We start from the raw sequence: 16,203 nt of genomic DNA on the forward strand, positions 1-16,203 counted from the left end.
TCTACTACATAATGTTATAATACATGATACATAATTAACAGAAAACAAATAAAAGATGAGCTGACAATTTTAGCATACGGTTAGTTGGATATTTGAAGATAAAATATTATAGTTCCTAGTTCAATATTTCTTATACTTTTTAATATAGAGTTAATAAAAATTCAAGTTCAGGGCATACAATTTCAGTTTTTTCCTTAGCCATATAAATATGTACATCACTCCTTCAATTTTTAGTATTTAAAAAATCACATGTCGTTCTACTCAAGCCGTAGTGCCGGTAGGTACATTTTCTGGCAAAAGATATTCGTATGGGTATTCCAATTTCTTGTTTCGTTCTTTCATTTTATCACCAACCACTTTGAGATCATCTGCAAACTCTTTCAAGACTTTCTTTGGCTCTTCTTCAATAAAAAGATTCATTGGAAATTCTCCAAGATAAACCTGTTTCAATTATTATATAATTCAGCTTATTCATTCAAATTAGTACGTAAACTGTATTATTATTATTCGATTTGAAAAATACACCAAAGAAGAAGATTATCGGAGTATTCACTTTTTCAATGCTATAATATATAAAATAAAAATTTGAGATTACGGTTACACCTTAGATTAATCACATGCAGAGGAATGTCGGCTTAGTATATAGTGAACTATCAATTTCACAAAGACATGAACTCTTTTTTCAACATGAACAAAGGTTTTATATTCTGTATTTTAGCTGATAGCCGTGCTATTCTAATTTGATAAAAGACTGCAGCTGTTAAAAAGACAAAAGTGCTATTTGAAATCCGAATAATATACAAGAATGACAAGAAATCTTGACAACTAATTCTCCATATTTTTAATTCAATGATGCATCCTAACGAATCAATAATGCAAGAAGTCATAAATACAGGAGTCATAAATAAACTGCATGAAAATATTTTCATTCCAGTTAGCATAAGATAGACCCACCTCTTCTTCTGGTAATTCTGTCAAAACGAAGGCACTTCCAAACAAAATCGTTGCCATTGTAACATCAGGAAGAGAATCTAGCACTCGCTGAAGTGTTGCCTGCGTGTAGGTAGAAATTCAGTGTTTAGATTCGAATGAAGTTTATATGAAATTTCTGTGATTATTATCCTTTTCAACTTCAATAATTCATTCAAGTTTACAAAAGTACAAACATTATATATTCACCTCGCCTCTTTTATGTATAGGAAGCCTCATTCCGCCAGGTGCATTTGGAATGAATTTGTACAAATCAAACATAGCATTGTGTGTTGCTGAATGTTGAACAGCACTATTGAAGACAACGATTGTGCAGAATTGTACCTGTGACGATTTTACGTGTCAATCCATTAGGCTTAGGGGATCGAATACAAAAACGTACGATTGGCGGTCATAGAATGCGTTATAGCGCTTTCGCACAGCTAGGGGCATATAGGTTAATAGCCTAGTGACTAGGCAGTTATGTGCATAACTTGCAAAGATAACTTATTTCGACATCTACATCTTTTAACGCTATTTGGCTATTAGTGGTTGTTGTCTGTTACTCTATGTTTCATATCAGTGGATCTGAGTTACCAAAAAAATATAACAGATATATATGCAAGATAACAGAGATGCAATGAAAAAAATGCGTTCTCTAACCAGTTCATCAACACTGTTAAGACAGGTCGGACACCCTCTCGTATTCCCATCTGGCCATGCTAATCCTTCAGTTGCGAAGTCATCAATCCACGATTGTATTTGTTCGTCATCAAGCACTTCCTGTCACAAACGTTAAAAATGATTTAAAACAATGAAGTATGATGCCCCTCCTTCAGTTCCATTCACAATATGAGGTGTCGTTATTTCTTCACTCAGACTATTTAAATCCTATTTTTAAACATTGCGCATCCCAAGTATCGATTTTCATGATTGACCACGCAATACAATACAATACCTCATCTGTCTTGTAATATATTTTGATGACTTTCAAAAGATACTTTTTAATTGCATTCCATAAAGCGGTAGCGTCATCTCTGTAATGGTAGTTCTGTAGAAGATTGTAGTCATCAAGACCTAAATGAAATTTTGAACTATATATTTAAACTATAACGGATGAATAAAAGAGGGTACTAACTTTTAAAAGCGCGTGTATCAATAGAGAATAATTCCAATTTTAAAGTGAGGTAGTAAATAAAATTGAATGTTTGGTATGAGTTAGGATCCAATCAATTCTTGGATATTGACTTCAGAACAAGCTAATGGAAATTTTTTAACTGTTAAATAAAAATCGACAAACCTTTTTTCTTGAGCAACTTCGGGAGGGCAAAGTCGTCAAAGTCGAAATCTTTGAAAACATGCCTCGCCAATGCAGAACCATCTGTGATACAAAAATAAATTTGTTTCATTTTACATATGATACTAAATATTTGACAAAATGATTCCATAAACAGACTTTTCTATTTTTTGTTCAGATTAAAAAGTATGACTCTAAAATAACAGCCTATAACATAAACTTTAAATCAGGTAAGCTAACGTCTAACAGGATCATTTAACTTACTTATGGATCTGGTATAGTTTGAAGTGCTGTTATCAAAGATAAGAATATCTCTTGCGAATTGATTAATCACAACAACATGCTGAAGATGTGGACGAACAAGCTTGTAGATTGGATGAGTTCGTGATAGATTTCGGAACATTGCAACAGCGGCTGTTTCTGGCAACGCATGTCCCCACAAGAAATGGTATATCCACTGGAAAAAAAAATGCTATTTGATCGCTGTCGTTGCGGGAAACAACTTCACACAATAAAACTAAAGAGTGTAAATGTTGGATAAATCATTTGGCATATATATGCAAGTTTATTTGAATGAAAAAGTAATTTATAATCATATAACCTGGTGCACAATGGTATCGGCGCATCGGAAGTACATTTTGGCCAACATCCAGTCATATCTCTCATCCTTTGGAGTAAAAATGGAATCTGCATTATCTGGTTCTAACTGGATCGCGATTGGGCGAAATTTGCCGTCGCCCGGTGAATAGAACAGCGCTGTGACATCCGCACAATAGAGAGGATCTCCAGTTTTATATTGCTTGTTTCTTGGCAGACCCTTAGTCATGTATGAGTAGTCGGCGATGTAAATTCGTCCTTCCTATATAAATGCAAATAAATGAATTGTAAATTATGCTGAAAGAGAAATGTATTACAAAACGAATTAGATTATTTACGAGTTGCAACTGAAAGTAAGGAGCGCGGGAGAATAATGACATATTAATGGTTTTATGTCGCCATAGTCAATAATTCAGAAACACACATCTATTCGCTATTTATGATCATTAAAAAAATTGGACTGTAAATCACAGCTCACCTTACATATCTGACAGTAAGTTATGAAGATTGTGTTTAGAACAAATATCACTCTTAACTTTAACCTTTAATCAAATTCATATGTACTCACTTTAATTTCGTCTTCCAACGACTTTCCTTCATTTAAAAATGATTGTACATGAGAATTTGTAATTTTACAATAATCTGGTAACCTTCCACAACGACTGATTGCAAAAGGGCTTGCACCATTTAACATCTGTCGCCCTTGTTCTTCATCTTCTTCCCATCTTTAAACAAAGAAAACAGAAACAGAATTTTAACCATGTGGTACCAGAATCCTGTTATGCAACGACTCCGTGGTGTTAGACAAATTTTGCAGGTCTCAATTTCAAATCTCTTGGCGAATTTTATTATAGTTTGAAATATTATTCTGACTTCTATACCAAGAAGAAAGTGAGGCATTTTGACTAGAAAACATGGATGTGTCCAGTTTGTGATACATTAAATTATGATTTGAGAAGATTATAATAAAAATAGTGATAATGAGATTCGGACATTGCTGATCGTGTGTCACAAAAGTAGTCGAAACATAATACAGAGCGAATTCAACAATCTTATATTACCTTTCCATACATGGGAGCAAATCTCCAGAGATTCTGAATCCACTGAAAAGAGTCTTGTAATCTTCCAACTCTTTGATCGGGAACAAATAACCTGAATAAATAGAATTTACATTACTAAATAAGCACATCATATACAGATTTTCAATGATTGTTGTTTTGTTTTGGAGCGTTGTATTATGCTGAGTAGTCGAAACTCGAAAGCTATACGTTATCCTATGAATCTCCAAAAATATCATGCTCATTGGTGAATTTATTTTTTGACATTTCTGATTCGAGATGAATTATGAAAGTAAACATAAATATGTGAATGGATTACTTTGTAACTTTTCGACAAGAGCGTTAAACTTCACAACGTTCCTCATTTCAGACATGTGTTCAAATCTTGCGTCGTCCATTTTCAATTGATGAGGCACGTTGTGGAGATTTTTTGCAGGTGGAAATCTAGGCAACATCCACCCGGGGTCTCCTGGTTTTGCCTTTTCAATCCACGCAAATCTTTGTAGATTATTTTCTCGTTCTTCTTTAATAGTCTTTAGCAGTTCATCAGACCTTATTTTTTGAGGAATCAGTCCTGAAAACAAAGGCCAATATCATGGAGCAATCCCATCATGCTCGTCATAGCGTACAGTTTTTCCTTGAAGCTATGCCATAAATGAAAACAATAGACTCTCAACTCAATTTCCAATAGAGTGATTGAAATCCATAGATTTCTTCATATAACGTTGAATATTGTAATTAATGTCATAATTATTCACTGCCACATTTATCCCGTCATAAATAAGAAATTACTAAGAAATATGGAATTCTAACTCTGCTAAGGAAAGAGAAAGCCACAATAGTACTGACACATCGAATCAGGTCCTGTAGGCATACCATGAATACTTGGTTGATATTTGTAGCACTGGCACTCACCTTCACCTCTTACAATTACAGAGTTATCAACAACCCAATCGTACAGCGGAAACTCATCAACGTAATTACCATGATGGATTATTACGTTATCACATGCCCACAAATCCTTTTCTTTATTAGTGTGTTTCAGATCTGAATACAAAACAAAACATATCATTTATCATGGAATGATGAAATCAACAATATCCCGCAAAGTAGAATTCAACACGACCGTAATGTTTTTATTTTTTATTTGTAGTACTATTTTATTTTTATGATTTTATGATAAAATACAATTTCAAATGTGATAAGGACGGATATTACAGTATTATGGCTACCATTGTTTTGCAGATTATAACATTTCTGAATAACAGTAGTCACAAATCTGGCAAGAAGTCATGGCCTTATGGATGTATTTAGTTTCTCTGCTCTATCCTAATCAGCGGGTGCAGAAAGTGAACGATCTCATCTTTCTATTGAAGTCGCTATATGCTAGTTGCGCGCACCTTAACCTTCTCGAAAGTAAAATTGACCAGCAGAAGTTTTATCACATTGGAAATTTCAGAATATTCCTGGACTTACCAGTTTTAAATGATTTATATAATATATTTCAATATTTTCTGTACGTTCAAATATGTTGGATTACTCACGAAATCGTACAAACAAGACTCTCCCCACTTCTTTGTCTTCTATCGTGAATTCATCTGTTCTCCCTTGTTCAAAATCATCTCGCCAAAATTTGTCAAGCGCGTGCCAATCTGTATGAGATTTATTTTCGCCAACTAGTTGAACAGAGACAGTTGAATCTGTCGCACCTTCTGCATACAACTTTGATGTCTGAAGTGAGTTGAAGAAGTAAAATAAAGTCCGTCAATATAAATACAAATTATTTTGTTAAAATTGGAAATCTCTGTAACAGCTAAGTTTAAACTATTATTTATCAAGTACAGGCAACTTTCTGCTTTGATCGGTTCAAATCATTTCACCACGCTTTCGCCTTATGTACTAATTGTTGAAGAGACGGTTGTTGAAAACAATTCACATATATATAGTCATATAACGTCAAAGTCATAGTATTCATACGTTAAACAAATGTTTAAGCGTCGAGAATATGATCCAATCATAGCATTTATTAGTTTCGCAAAATTCTCGCGTTTTTTTAAATCAATAGTTATATTGAAGTTGATACGGTAGGTGGGAACATCGACCAGTCACAAGCAATAGTCGTCACCATAAGATTGGGAGTAGAAGCAAATGGAAGAAAATTCTAAGAACCAGCTTCGGAATTAAGATTGGACAAATAAAAAAGGGGATGAAAAAATATCGTGACATAATACCTGAAAGCTCAACATAAATTCAAAGCGTCTTTTCAATTAACACTTCTGATAAATTAAATATTGTTGACTTAGAAATTATAACTCACCTTAATCAGTAGCTTGTATGTTACTTTTGTCATCCTGTTGATATAGTGTCAAGTTTTGAACTTTAATATATGTAGGTTATAATAAAAATATATATTATGAAATATAACACCATGAGCTGTTGCGATGATTATACTCACTAATGACTCGTCTTCAACTTCCTCTGTCAACACGCGCGGTAATTATACATAAAATTAGAAAAAAAAATACGTGAAAAATTATGACGAATCAAAGGTAAATGATTTAGTTAATGGTAAGTTTTAAATAAATTGCAATGGTTCTCTTGTTTGTACCACTAAAACTCCTGTTTTGTCCCTTTTCTTTAGGAATATGTTGCTGATGCAACGCGGAGTTGACGATCCAAATAATGTCCGTTGCATATTTGAATAAAAAAACAGCGAACCGCGAATCTAATTAAAAAACAACCGACGCCAATACCTTGTTAGGGATCGGGAAAGTAGAAAGTAAACTTTACCGTCAAGCCGCAGAAAAAAAATTTCAGTGAAAAAAAATAAAATCAAAGATGAAGCATCAGTCATTGATTAATAATGTAATGTCACCATTAATTTAATAATTTCGGCTTATTTGGTAAAAATAAATTTTCAATTACATCAATTTTTTATCAATAAGCTTCTATACTCGTCATGATGGTGGATATTTACAATCTTACAACAACAACGGTAACTAAATATTTTACTATCCTTTTCTAACGATTCACTGCCTGTACTAAATTATTTGTTGTATCGCCCGCTGGATAATAATGACCAGTCAATTGTTCGGAACAAATTACAAAGTAGCCTACAGGCAGATATCCGCGGCAATATATCTCCTTAGTTTATTGAAAAGATACTGGCGTCGTGGAAAAATAAATTAATGAGCACACTATTGTAATTAACAACGAAATTGAGCGATTTTCAACTGCACCGATGATGGAATATTTGCTATTTCTAGTATGAAATTTGCTATCATTTTACTTCGGAATATAGTCTGAAATATTATATTATTGTAATAATAAATTCTATGCATTCGCTCGTGTATGGTCAACCTGTTTATAATTTTACTTACAAACATATTTTTTTTATAATTTCCAAACAGTGAAAATTACGTCCATAAAGGGGATTTACGTTTGGCATGTAAATGGCCCGGGGCCTGATGCAGTTCTACTCGCAGGAGTAATTTTATCTATATAGAAAACGCCTTTTTATCTTTGCGCGGATTAGCTACAGCTATTATTACGTTCATTTGATCAGATTTACCAGTTAGATCACGATTCATAATGATGAAGAATTTGGCCGGTTTTATTATCATACATTCGATGAAGGGATTTTCGGAGGATATGACCTGCGGATTGGTGGGTGTCTACAATTACGTACTTGATCAAAAAATAGTGAATACCAAAATCGAAATTTCAATCACATTGTTGGTTCATTCACAAACAACCTTAAGTAATGTAACTGTGTCGCAAATTCCCACGTAAAGCCTAAAATATTAGAAATAAATGAATTGCAAGTGGGTCCACCAAGAGCCCAAAACTTATAGTTATTGGGCTATTTTATAATTGATTTGTACGTTGATGAAAATTGCATCAAATTTTGTGAAAAGTGTGATGATTTTTCTCATTATTTTTCTTTGAAAAAGAGGAAGAAATTCAGAAAAAAGTCAAGACGTTTGGGCACAGCAATATTTACAGAAAGCTGTGTAAAATTTTAAAAAGTTTTATCAGGTATAATTTTGCGGGATTGTTTTTATTGTTTTTGATATTTCGTTTCCATTTTTAATAGGTGTTACTAATTTCTTCAATTGATTTTCGACATACATTCTTGTTTCCATTTTGATTCTTAGTATTGCACTTCTGGTAAATGACTCCCGATCGCCTGCTGTCTTGATTATTTCATAGTCACGAAAAAAGTGCAACACACGAAAGTACCGTGATCGTTTGAAAAATGATCATAATTCCATAATACCGAAATCGATGTAGACTGTTATTGTAAATCTGTGCAAAAATATTCAAAAGTTGTGAAGGATAAAAAATTTAATTAGACCCCAGTAAATATTATTGATTTGTTGTTCATCTGTGACTTTAATCGGTAGCAGCCTACCTTACAGTTTCCACGTTTTTCACACGGATTTCGTCCCCAATAAATATATGTTCAATCAAATATTGAGCCGAATAACATCGGCCAGGTAACCAACCTAATACTCTGAAGAATAGAAATGGTAATCCAATTGTGTATAGGCTTTGTCCATTATGTCGACAACTTTAAAAAGTAAAGAGGAATATAAAACGAATTTTCTTGTATTCAGCTTCGCCAACTTCATAATACTCGGTGAAGGAATTACCTTGATATTGTTTCATCATTTTTATGGGCCAATCTTCTGCTTAAAAGTATCACGTTACAGTAATTTGGCGATAACAAGGACAGTCAGTATAATTTTCTGTGTCCAGTTGTTTCGAACTTTTTTTTGTTTTGGAACAATGATTTTAAAAATTAGTTTTAAGAGTTTGAAACAATTTTGCTACATTATCATATCTTTTTGAAGCAGTTAATATTGGTTTATGGTTACAAAAATTGGTTATTTTCAAAATTTGTTTTTCTACCAATTATCACATATCCACATAATGCCCCAATTTTTTTTCTAACACGGTGTCAACCTTAATATTATAAATTCAAATCTCGCTAGTCGAGTTAATGAAATCAACAATAATTTTCACGTAAGCTAGGTCATTTAACCAAGTTTACAAAATCACACAATAGCAACATTCAAAATAAAAATGTGAATATCATTCTCGGTTTATTTAAAAATAACCTGAAGTGATGTGACTTTGCTCAAAGAAAGGCCACAAGCTCCTCCTAAAATCTATTTTAATACTCGTAAAAAATTATAAGTGTTTCTAACTCTCGTTGTGAAATATCGCTTTGAAATCAAATTCTTTTTTCGTTCCATAGTTCTCCAAGATTGCTTGATGGAACAATGGACGGTTGAAGATTTCATTGCTGTCCGTGTTGACTGAAATTATTGATACAGATGTTATCTAACTGATGTCCCATGGTTTCATTTTATCGCCGAATATGAATGACTTCGTATGCTCCGAAATTATTATAAATCAGAATCAATCCAGTAATATGTAAATTATGGAATAAAAATTTTAGGAATGAAAAATTAAATTTTATTTTTAACCAAAGTCGGTGACAATTTTTAACCAACTAGCTTCATAATTTTCACAGAATTACATCTTATCATATCAAGACTCCAAGCGAGTCTCATAATTGGGGGCTATTTCAAAATTGATTCATACTTTGGTAGAAATTGCCTCAAACTCTGAAAAGTTTTTTTTGTTTTTGTTTATAATTTTCCTCCAGATTGAAAAATTTTTAGAGAAACAATTCAGAACAATTCAATAAATTTAGAAACTTTTTCTCATTCACTATTTATCTATGGATTGTTTTGTTAGTCTTTGATATTTCGTTTCCATTCTCTGGTGGTACTAATTCCGTGAATTCAGTTAGAACATATTCCTTTTCTCCATTCTGATTTTTGATATCGGACTTTTGGTAAATGACTTCCGATTATCTGCCGTCTTGTCATTTTACACACTCGCGTGAAGTCACGTCATATTTTCAGGTTAGCTGTGAACTCTGACCCGCTGTCAGTGTCGCTGTAGCATTTTTGCTACAAGATTGCTATAGGTGCAATTTGGTTATATTAGTATATCACCAAACTTTACTGCATAAATATATATATATATAAAATATAAATATATATCTGCCCAAAAGTAGGTGGTGGCCCAAGAGTAGGTATACAGTTATTAAACTATTTTATATGCTTTGAAGCTACTTGCAGTTCACTTTATGTTACTTGTTAAGTACCACAAAAATTGCTTATTTTTTTAGATACTAAATCTAGTGTGAATTTTACATTATTGCTATCTGGAGACGAAAAAGAAATGTTAATTTTTCTCCTTTCGCCACCCTATTAAAATAAAAGCATTTAATTAATCCAATTCAGCTCGATCAATCAATTAGCCGCATTGGTGTCGCCCAGGGCTCAATGGTTTCAAGGTTATCAGTCTGCGTAGAGTATGTAAATAGTTAATCATACAGTTGTTTGATTCGGATACATAGACTTGATGCTGGAGGAGGCTGTAACCAACCGACGGTTACTTGAAACACCTTACAACGGCAAGAAGTGTACATAAGTATCCCTCATCCCTTCAAATACAATACTTTATAGGCAGGGGTGTGCCTATAGGAGACGAAACAGGTGGGGCACGATGTAGGGGGTAGCAGAACCAAGCTGTATAGTTGGCGTTATTACATATGTTTTTCTCGATGTGTTTTTATTTATTTGAAAGCTTGCATTATGTGTTTAGTCTTGGTAACTGACTTTGGTGAATGTGAGTCAAGAATGGATGTTTCTCTGACAATTGACCCCAGAAAAATCCTTATTATCCTATTTTACAATTGTAACATTTTGGTGCTTATTTTAAGGGTGGTTTCGCGTGTTAGCGCCTAAAAACTAGTTTATATGTTTTAAACAATCTTTTAATTCAAAAAATTCAACCCTGTTATTTGAAAGTACCGGTAGAAAAGTTTTTGTCTATCACAGTTATTTTTTGACTACTGTAATTAAACCATATGAGAAGACAGTATAATCATTGAGTTCTATTCATTATCTTTGCACCCACGTACTTTTCAAGCTACGGACATTTGCAACTATGAACAATTGCTCCCGTAGATTTTAGCACCCACATACAGATTGCACTCATGAACATAAGCACCCATGGATATTTGCACCCACGACATTTAAATTCACGTACATTTGAACCCAAATACGTTTAAATCCACGTACATTTGAACCCAAATACGTTTAAATCTACGGACATTTGCGCCCAGTTCTTTTGAACCCAAATACATTTGAACCTACGGACATTTACGACCAGTATATTTGCACCCGCTTGCATTTGCACTCACGTACCTTTGCACTCATGAACTTTTGTACCCACGGATATTCGCATCTATGGACACTTGCATCAATGGAATTTTGCGCCCGTAAACAGTTACACCCTTTGATACCCGTCATTGAAGTGAAATAGGTTCTATTGCCATCTGAGCCGAAATAAGGACAAATGTCTATGGGTAAAAACGTCCAGGGTACAAATGTACGTGGGTGCAACTGTACCAGGGTGCAAATGTCTGTTGGTGCAAATACCCGCGGGTGCAAATGTCTGTGAGTAAAAATATCCAATGTGCAAATGTCCGAGGGTACAAAAGTACAAGGGTGCAAGTGTGCTATCACCTAATTATCGAGTTCTTTGATTCGTTCTGAAATTTCCAAAACACAACCAAAAACCAACAAATATAGGAAAACGAGGTAATGTCTACAACCATGCAAACTTTGTGCATTGCATACTGTTTATTACTCACAATCGGCTACTCAATTTATTGCCAGCAAAGTAGGGATTGGACGTAGCAATAAGTGACTTTATTTTTTTTTGATAAATGAGTTTGAACTTATACATGTGAGCTTGTTGCTTAGTTTTAATATTTATTTAATAAAACAAACTTTTCTATCTTACGTGACTTCTAATTGATTTATTGTCATGTATAACGACATCTATAATCTGTTTATCCCCCGAATTATTACTGAAGTTAGGGATAAAGGACATCATTATTGGAAACACGCCCCGGACAGTAGAAAAGTTTGACACGCCCCTGTTTATAAGAATTGTGATATAGTGTGGTATTTTACGCAGTGTACCGCTTAGACTTGCTGTCCCTGAACAAGCCTTTGTTGAAAACCACTTGGTTTTATAAAGATCAATTATCCTAGCAATAGAAATTAATACATTATATATGTGGCGAGAATTTATTTAATGAGATGATTGGCATTGACCAGAAGACAAGAAAGAAAACGTGACATGGACCTAAATAAAAAAAACTAAAACAAAATGGAGTTATCCATGATAAACCATCAAAATATTTTAACTCAAACATCTTAGAGAGTGTCTCTGAAGACACCTTATTTTCAACGTTTTAATTGTAAATTTTGAGTTATATTATCATATTATGGATATATTAATAGTTTTTTGAGAAATTAATCAGTTTTCTTCTTATTTTCAACCTCAACGTAGTTGCGAGCAACGTATTTTAGTCCTTCGTCGATGATAATGACTGGAAGAGAGATCTTGAGAACCATCATCCATTCTGCTAAGCTTAGTGGGCAAATCTGGAACACCATTGGAAGAGGGTCGACGTAGAGGATAACGAAATGAAGAGATAATGAGAGAAGGATTGCACCGATGAGCCAAAGGTTTTGCCATGGTGGCATGACGAGAAGTGATTGGTTTTCAGAGACGGAGTTAAGAGCGTTGCACAATTCGATGATGACGAGGACGGACAAAGCCATGGTCATTGGATGAGGATCTTCAAAGATCTTGCAAGTGATTCCTTCGAATAATTCTGGGCTTGAGTGGCACGACATATAGTGAGTTACTTGCCACCAAGACATTTGTGGACCGGTTTCTGAGTAGAGGAACCACCATGTGGATGCTCCTACAGTTGCAGCTCCGACGTAAACTCCAATAACGCAATATCTACACAACAACCAGCCGTTGATAAGGGTGTCTTTAGTAGAGCGTGGCTTTTTGTCCATAATGTCCAAATCTGGTGGGTTGAAGCTGAGAGCAGTAGCTGGAAGACCATCGGTGACCAAGTTGACCCAAAGAAGTTGAACTGGAATGAGAGCTTCAGGAACGCCGAGAGCGGCGGCGAGGAAAATGCAGACAACTTCGCCAATGTTGGATGAAATTAGGTAACGAATGAATTGTTTCATATTGTTGTAAATTGCCCGTCCTTCTTCAACAGCTGCTACGATTGAAGTAAAGTTGTCGTCAGCAAGAACCATTTCTGCGGCGGTTTTGGCGACTGCAGTTCCGCTTCCCATAGCAATTCCGATTTCAGCTTTTTTAAGAGCTGGGGCGTCGTTAACACCGTCACCAGTCATAGCAGTAACGTCTCCATTAGCTTGAAGGTATTCGACGATTTTGCTTTTATGTGATGGCTCAACGCGAGCAAAAAGTCGTGCGCGGAGGCAAGCTTTAAATTGTTCGTCTTTGGACAAATCATCAAACTCGCGACCTGTGTAAGCCAATCCTTCAGTACATTCATCTTCACCAAAAACTCCGATGCGGCGGCAAATGGCTTCAGCGGTTGCTTTGTTATCTCCAGTGATGACGATAACTCGAATTCCTGCAGCTTTGCATTCTTGGATCGCTTGGTAGACTTCGGTACGAGGTGGGTCAAGCATGCCTACAACTCCGACAAATGTGATTTCTGTTTCGTAGTTGGCAAATTTAGTTGATTCTGTCAAATCCATGCTTGAAGGATTGGCTGGATTATCAATGGTTCCTAGTGCAATGCATCGAAGAGTGTCTTTTCCAGTTCCGTATTCTTTTACAACGGACATGATTTGTTCACGAATGGCGGGTGTCATCATCATCTTTTGGTTTCCTACTCGAACGTAAGTGCATCTATCCAAAATACCTTCCGGTGCTCCCTTGACAAACATCTTTGGTCCAATTGGAGAATCTGAGTTGGCTGGTGTGCAGTATGCACTCATAGATTTACGATCCCTAGAGAATTCAAGAGTGAACACTTTCTTCATCATGTTTTTGATGGTTTGACAACAAGCGTTGGCTCGTTGAGCTTTGCTTAGACTAGTTACGTCGGTGTTGAATACGTTCATTTTTTCACAAAGAACGGTGAGAGCAGTTTCAGTGGCTTCTCCGACTTTTTCGTAGATACCTTTGCCTTCATTGTAATCCAAAGATGAGTCGTTGCACAGTGCACATATGGTAGAGAGTTCGACGAGTGAGTCGTAGCTGCCAGGATTGATTTTCTTTCCATCAAGCATAACATCGCCAACAGGTTCGTAGGTTGATCCAGAGATTGTGAATTGGTTGAAGGTTGCTTGCTGCGCTTGAAGGGCTTTGAAGACAAACATGCGACAGACGGACATTTGGTTTGTGGTCAAGGTACCGGTCTTATCGGAGCAGATGACGGACGTACAGCCCAAAGTTTCTACTGATGGAAGGCTACGGACGATTGCGTTCTTGGTTGCCATTCGTCGCGTTCCGAGAGCTAAACAAGTTGTGATGACTGCTGGAAGTCCTTCTGGGATTGCTGCAACAGCTAAGGCGACGGCAATTTTAAAATAGTAGACTGCTCCCTTTATGACGGATCCACCGTGAATTGGGTCGTTGAAATGACCAATGTTGATTGCCCAGACAGCAATGCAGATAATCGTGATAATCTTTGATAGCTGGTTCCCGAATTCATCAAGTTTTTGCTGGAGTGGAGTCTTTTCGTTTTCAGTTTCGGCCATCTCGTTTCTAATTTTTCCAATTTCGGTGTTACTTCCAGTGCCGACAACAATTCCTACGGCCTTTCCAGCAGCGATGTTAGTTCCGGAGAAAAGCATATTCTTCTTATCTTGATTGACCGCTCGGAGATCAGGAACGGCATCAGTATGTTTGATAATGCTGACGCTTTCACCAGTAAGGATTGCTTGATCGACCCGAAGAGTTGTGGACTTAATTGCAATTATTCGGATATCTGCTGGAACTTTGTCTCCAACTGCCACTTCGACGATGTCGCCAGGAACAATCTCACTTGCTCGAATTCTTTGCACTGATGCACGATCTTGACGCAAAACTTTTCCCATTTCGGGTTCATATTCTTTTAAAGCTTCGATGGCACTTTCCGCATTTCTCTCTTGCCAGATTCCAACGACGGCGTTAGCGATTAGAATCAACAGGATTACAAATGGTTCCACAAAAGCAGTGATGGTTTCCTCTCCATCTTCGAAAAGAGCCAAAACAAAAGAAATAATGGCCGCCAACAGTAGGATTCGGACGAGAAGATCTTCAAATTGTTCTACAAGAAGTTCCCACAAGCTTTTTCCTTCTTCGACTGGAAGTTCGTTAGGCCCATATTTCCTGCGATTTTCCTTTACTTGTTCTGGTTTTAAACCGGTTGTTTCGGAAACATTGAAAAATTCGAGAACCTCCTCGTTCTCTTTCGCAAATGCGTGTTCCATGTTGTGGATTTGCTAATTTATTCGGTGAAAGTTTTCTGAAAAATAATATGGATGTGAAGAGTAATTTTTCAATTTTTCAAAATTTCAAGTGATTCTTATAGATCATTTTTCCACACTATCAAACAATAACAAGAGAAACTGAAACTATTATGTGGATACTCACTTAATTGACAGTTCCTATATTAGGAATGTCGAATGACATGAAAACGTTAGAATGAAATACATAATACATTTGTGTTGAAAAACTTACCTCTCTTTGCTGCTTGAAGCTTGTAGAGAAGAAAACTGTTGAATAATGATTTCTGAACGGAGCTTGCATGTTTATAAGGCAAATAATTCACACCTTTTGCAGGCAGTCTTTTTTTGGCTTTTGTTTGCTATATTCAGGAACTGCTATATTTTGTTTAACGCTACCCCGATGTTTCTTTCGTTCACAGCTGCTAATGTTGTGAACGTGTGAACATCTTTCGCGAGTTGAAAAGTTCGAAATACTGTTATAATTCATGTAGATATCTACAAATTCGCTGATTGTTGTTCTTTTTTTTTGTAACCTTTGATAAGTTGTATTAATGCAAAATCGAAGCTGCCAAGTTCATAAAAATATTTTGCACCTTATTAAAAGATCAAATAAACCCATTGTGACCTTGTGTGTATATTTTGTACAAAGTGGCAAACAAAAGCATCGATACAAATGGCGATTATTTTTTTCTCTGTCACATACAGGAACTGACGCTCATTCTTTGTCTAAATATGTAAACCTCATAACAACAACGTGCATGAATCTCATATTTATGAAAATCCGATACAAATATCTATTAAACATTTCAAACTCAAAACACTGTGTACTTATAAAATAGGGGAGAATGGA

At 35.4% G+C, this 16,203-nt stretch overlaps 1 protein-coding gene and 1 pseudogene across 2 annotated transcripts; both read right to left on the reverse strand.

Annotated features, from left to right (window-relative positions):
- Nucleotides 1–6,894, reverse strand: LOC120339739 (allene oxide synthase-lipoxygenase protein-like). Its single transcript, XM_039407930.2, has 14 exons — nucleotides 6,239–6,894; nucleotides 5,466–5,652; nucleotides 4,837–4,968; nucleotides 4,241–4,495; nucleotides 3,925–4,015; nucleotides 3,432–3,588; nucleotides 2,868–3,125; nucleotides 2,531–2,723; nucleotides 2,270–2,350; nucleotides 1,928–2,046; nucleotides 1,633–1,752; nucleotides 1,180–1,314; nucleotides 955–1,053; nucleotides 1–441 (listed from the first exon to the last, which is right to left on the reverse strand). Exons 1-14 carry the CDS (start codon nucleotides 6,269–6,271, stop codon nucleotides 262–264), a joined length of 2,040 nt encoding a protein of 679 aa, XP_039263864.2. The 5' UTR covers nucleotides 6,272–6,894; the 3' UTR covers nucleotides 1–261.
- A 5,191-nt stretch (nucleotides 6,895–12,085) lies between these two features.
- LOC120339735 (sarcoplasmic/endoplasmic reticulum calcium ATPase 1 pseudogene) lies at nucleotides 12,086–15,698 on the reverse strand (annotated as a pseudogene). The gene is made up of 2 exons (XR_013477812.1): nucleotides 15,586–15,698; nucleotides 12,086–15,370 (listed from the first exon to the last, which is right to left on the reverse strand). The product of XR_013477812.1 is annotated as a sarcoplasmic/endoplasmic reticulum calcium ATPase 1 pseudogene (transcript).
- Nucleotides 15,699–16,203: the final 505 nt, after the last annotated feature.

This window comes from Styela clava, chromosome 9 (genome assembly GCF_964204865.1).
Source record: "Styela clava chromosome 9, kaStyClav1.hap1.2, whole genome shotgun sequence".
Lineage (NCBI taxonomy): Eukaryota > Metazoa > Chordata > Ascidiacea > Stolidobranchia > Styelidae > Styela > Styela clava.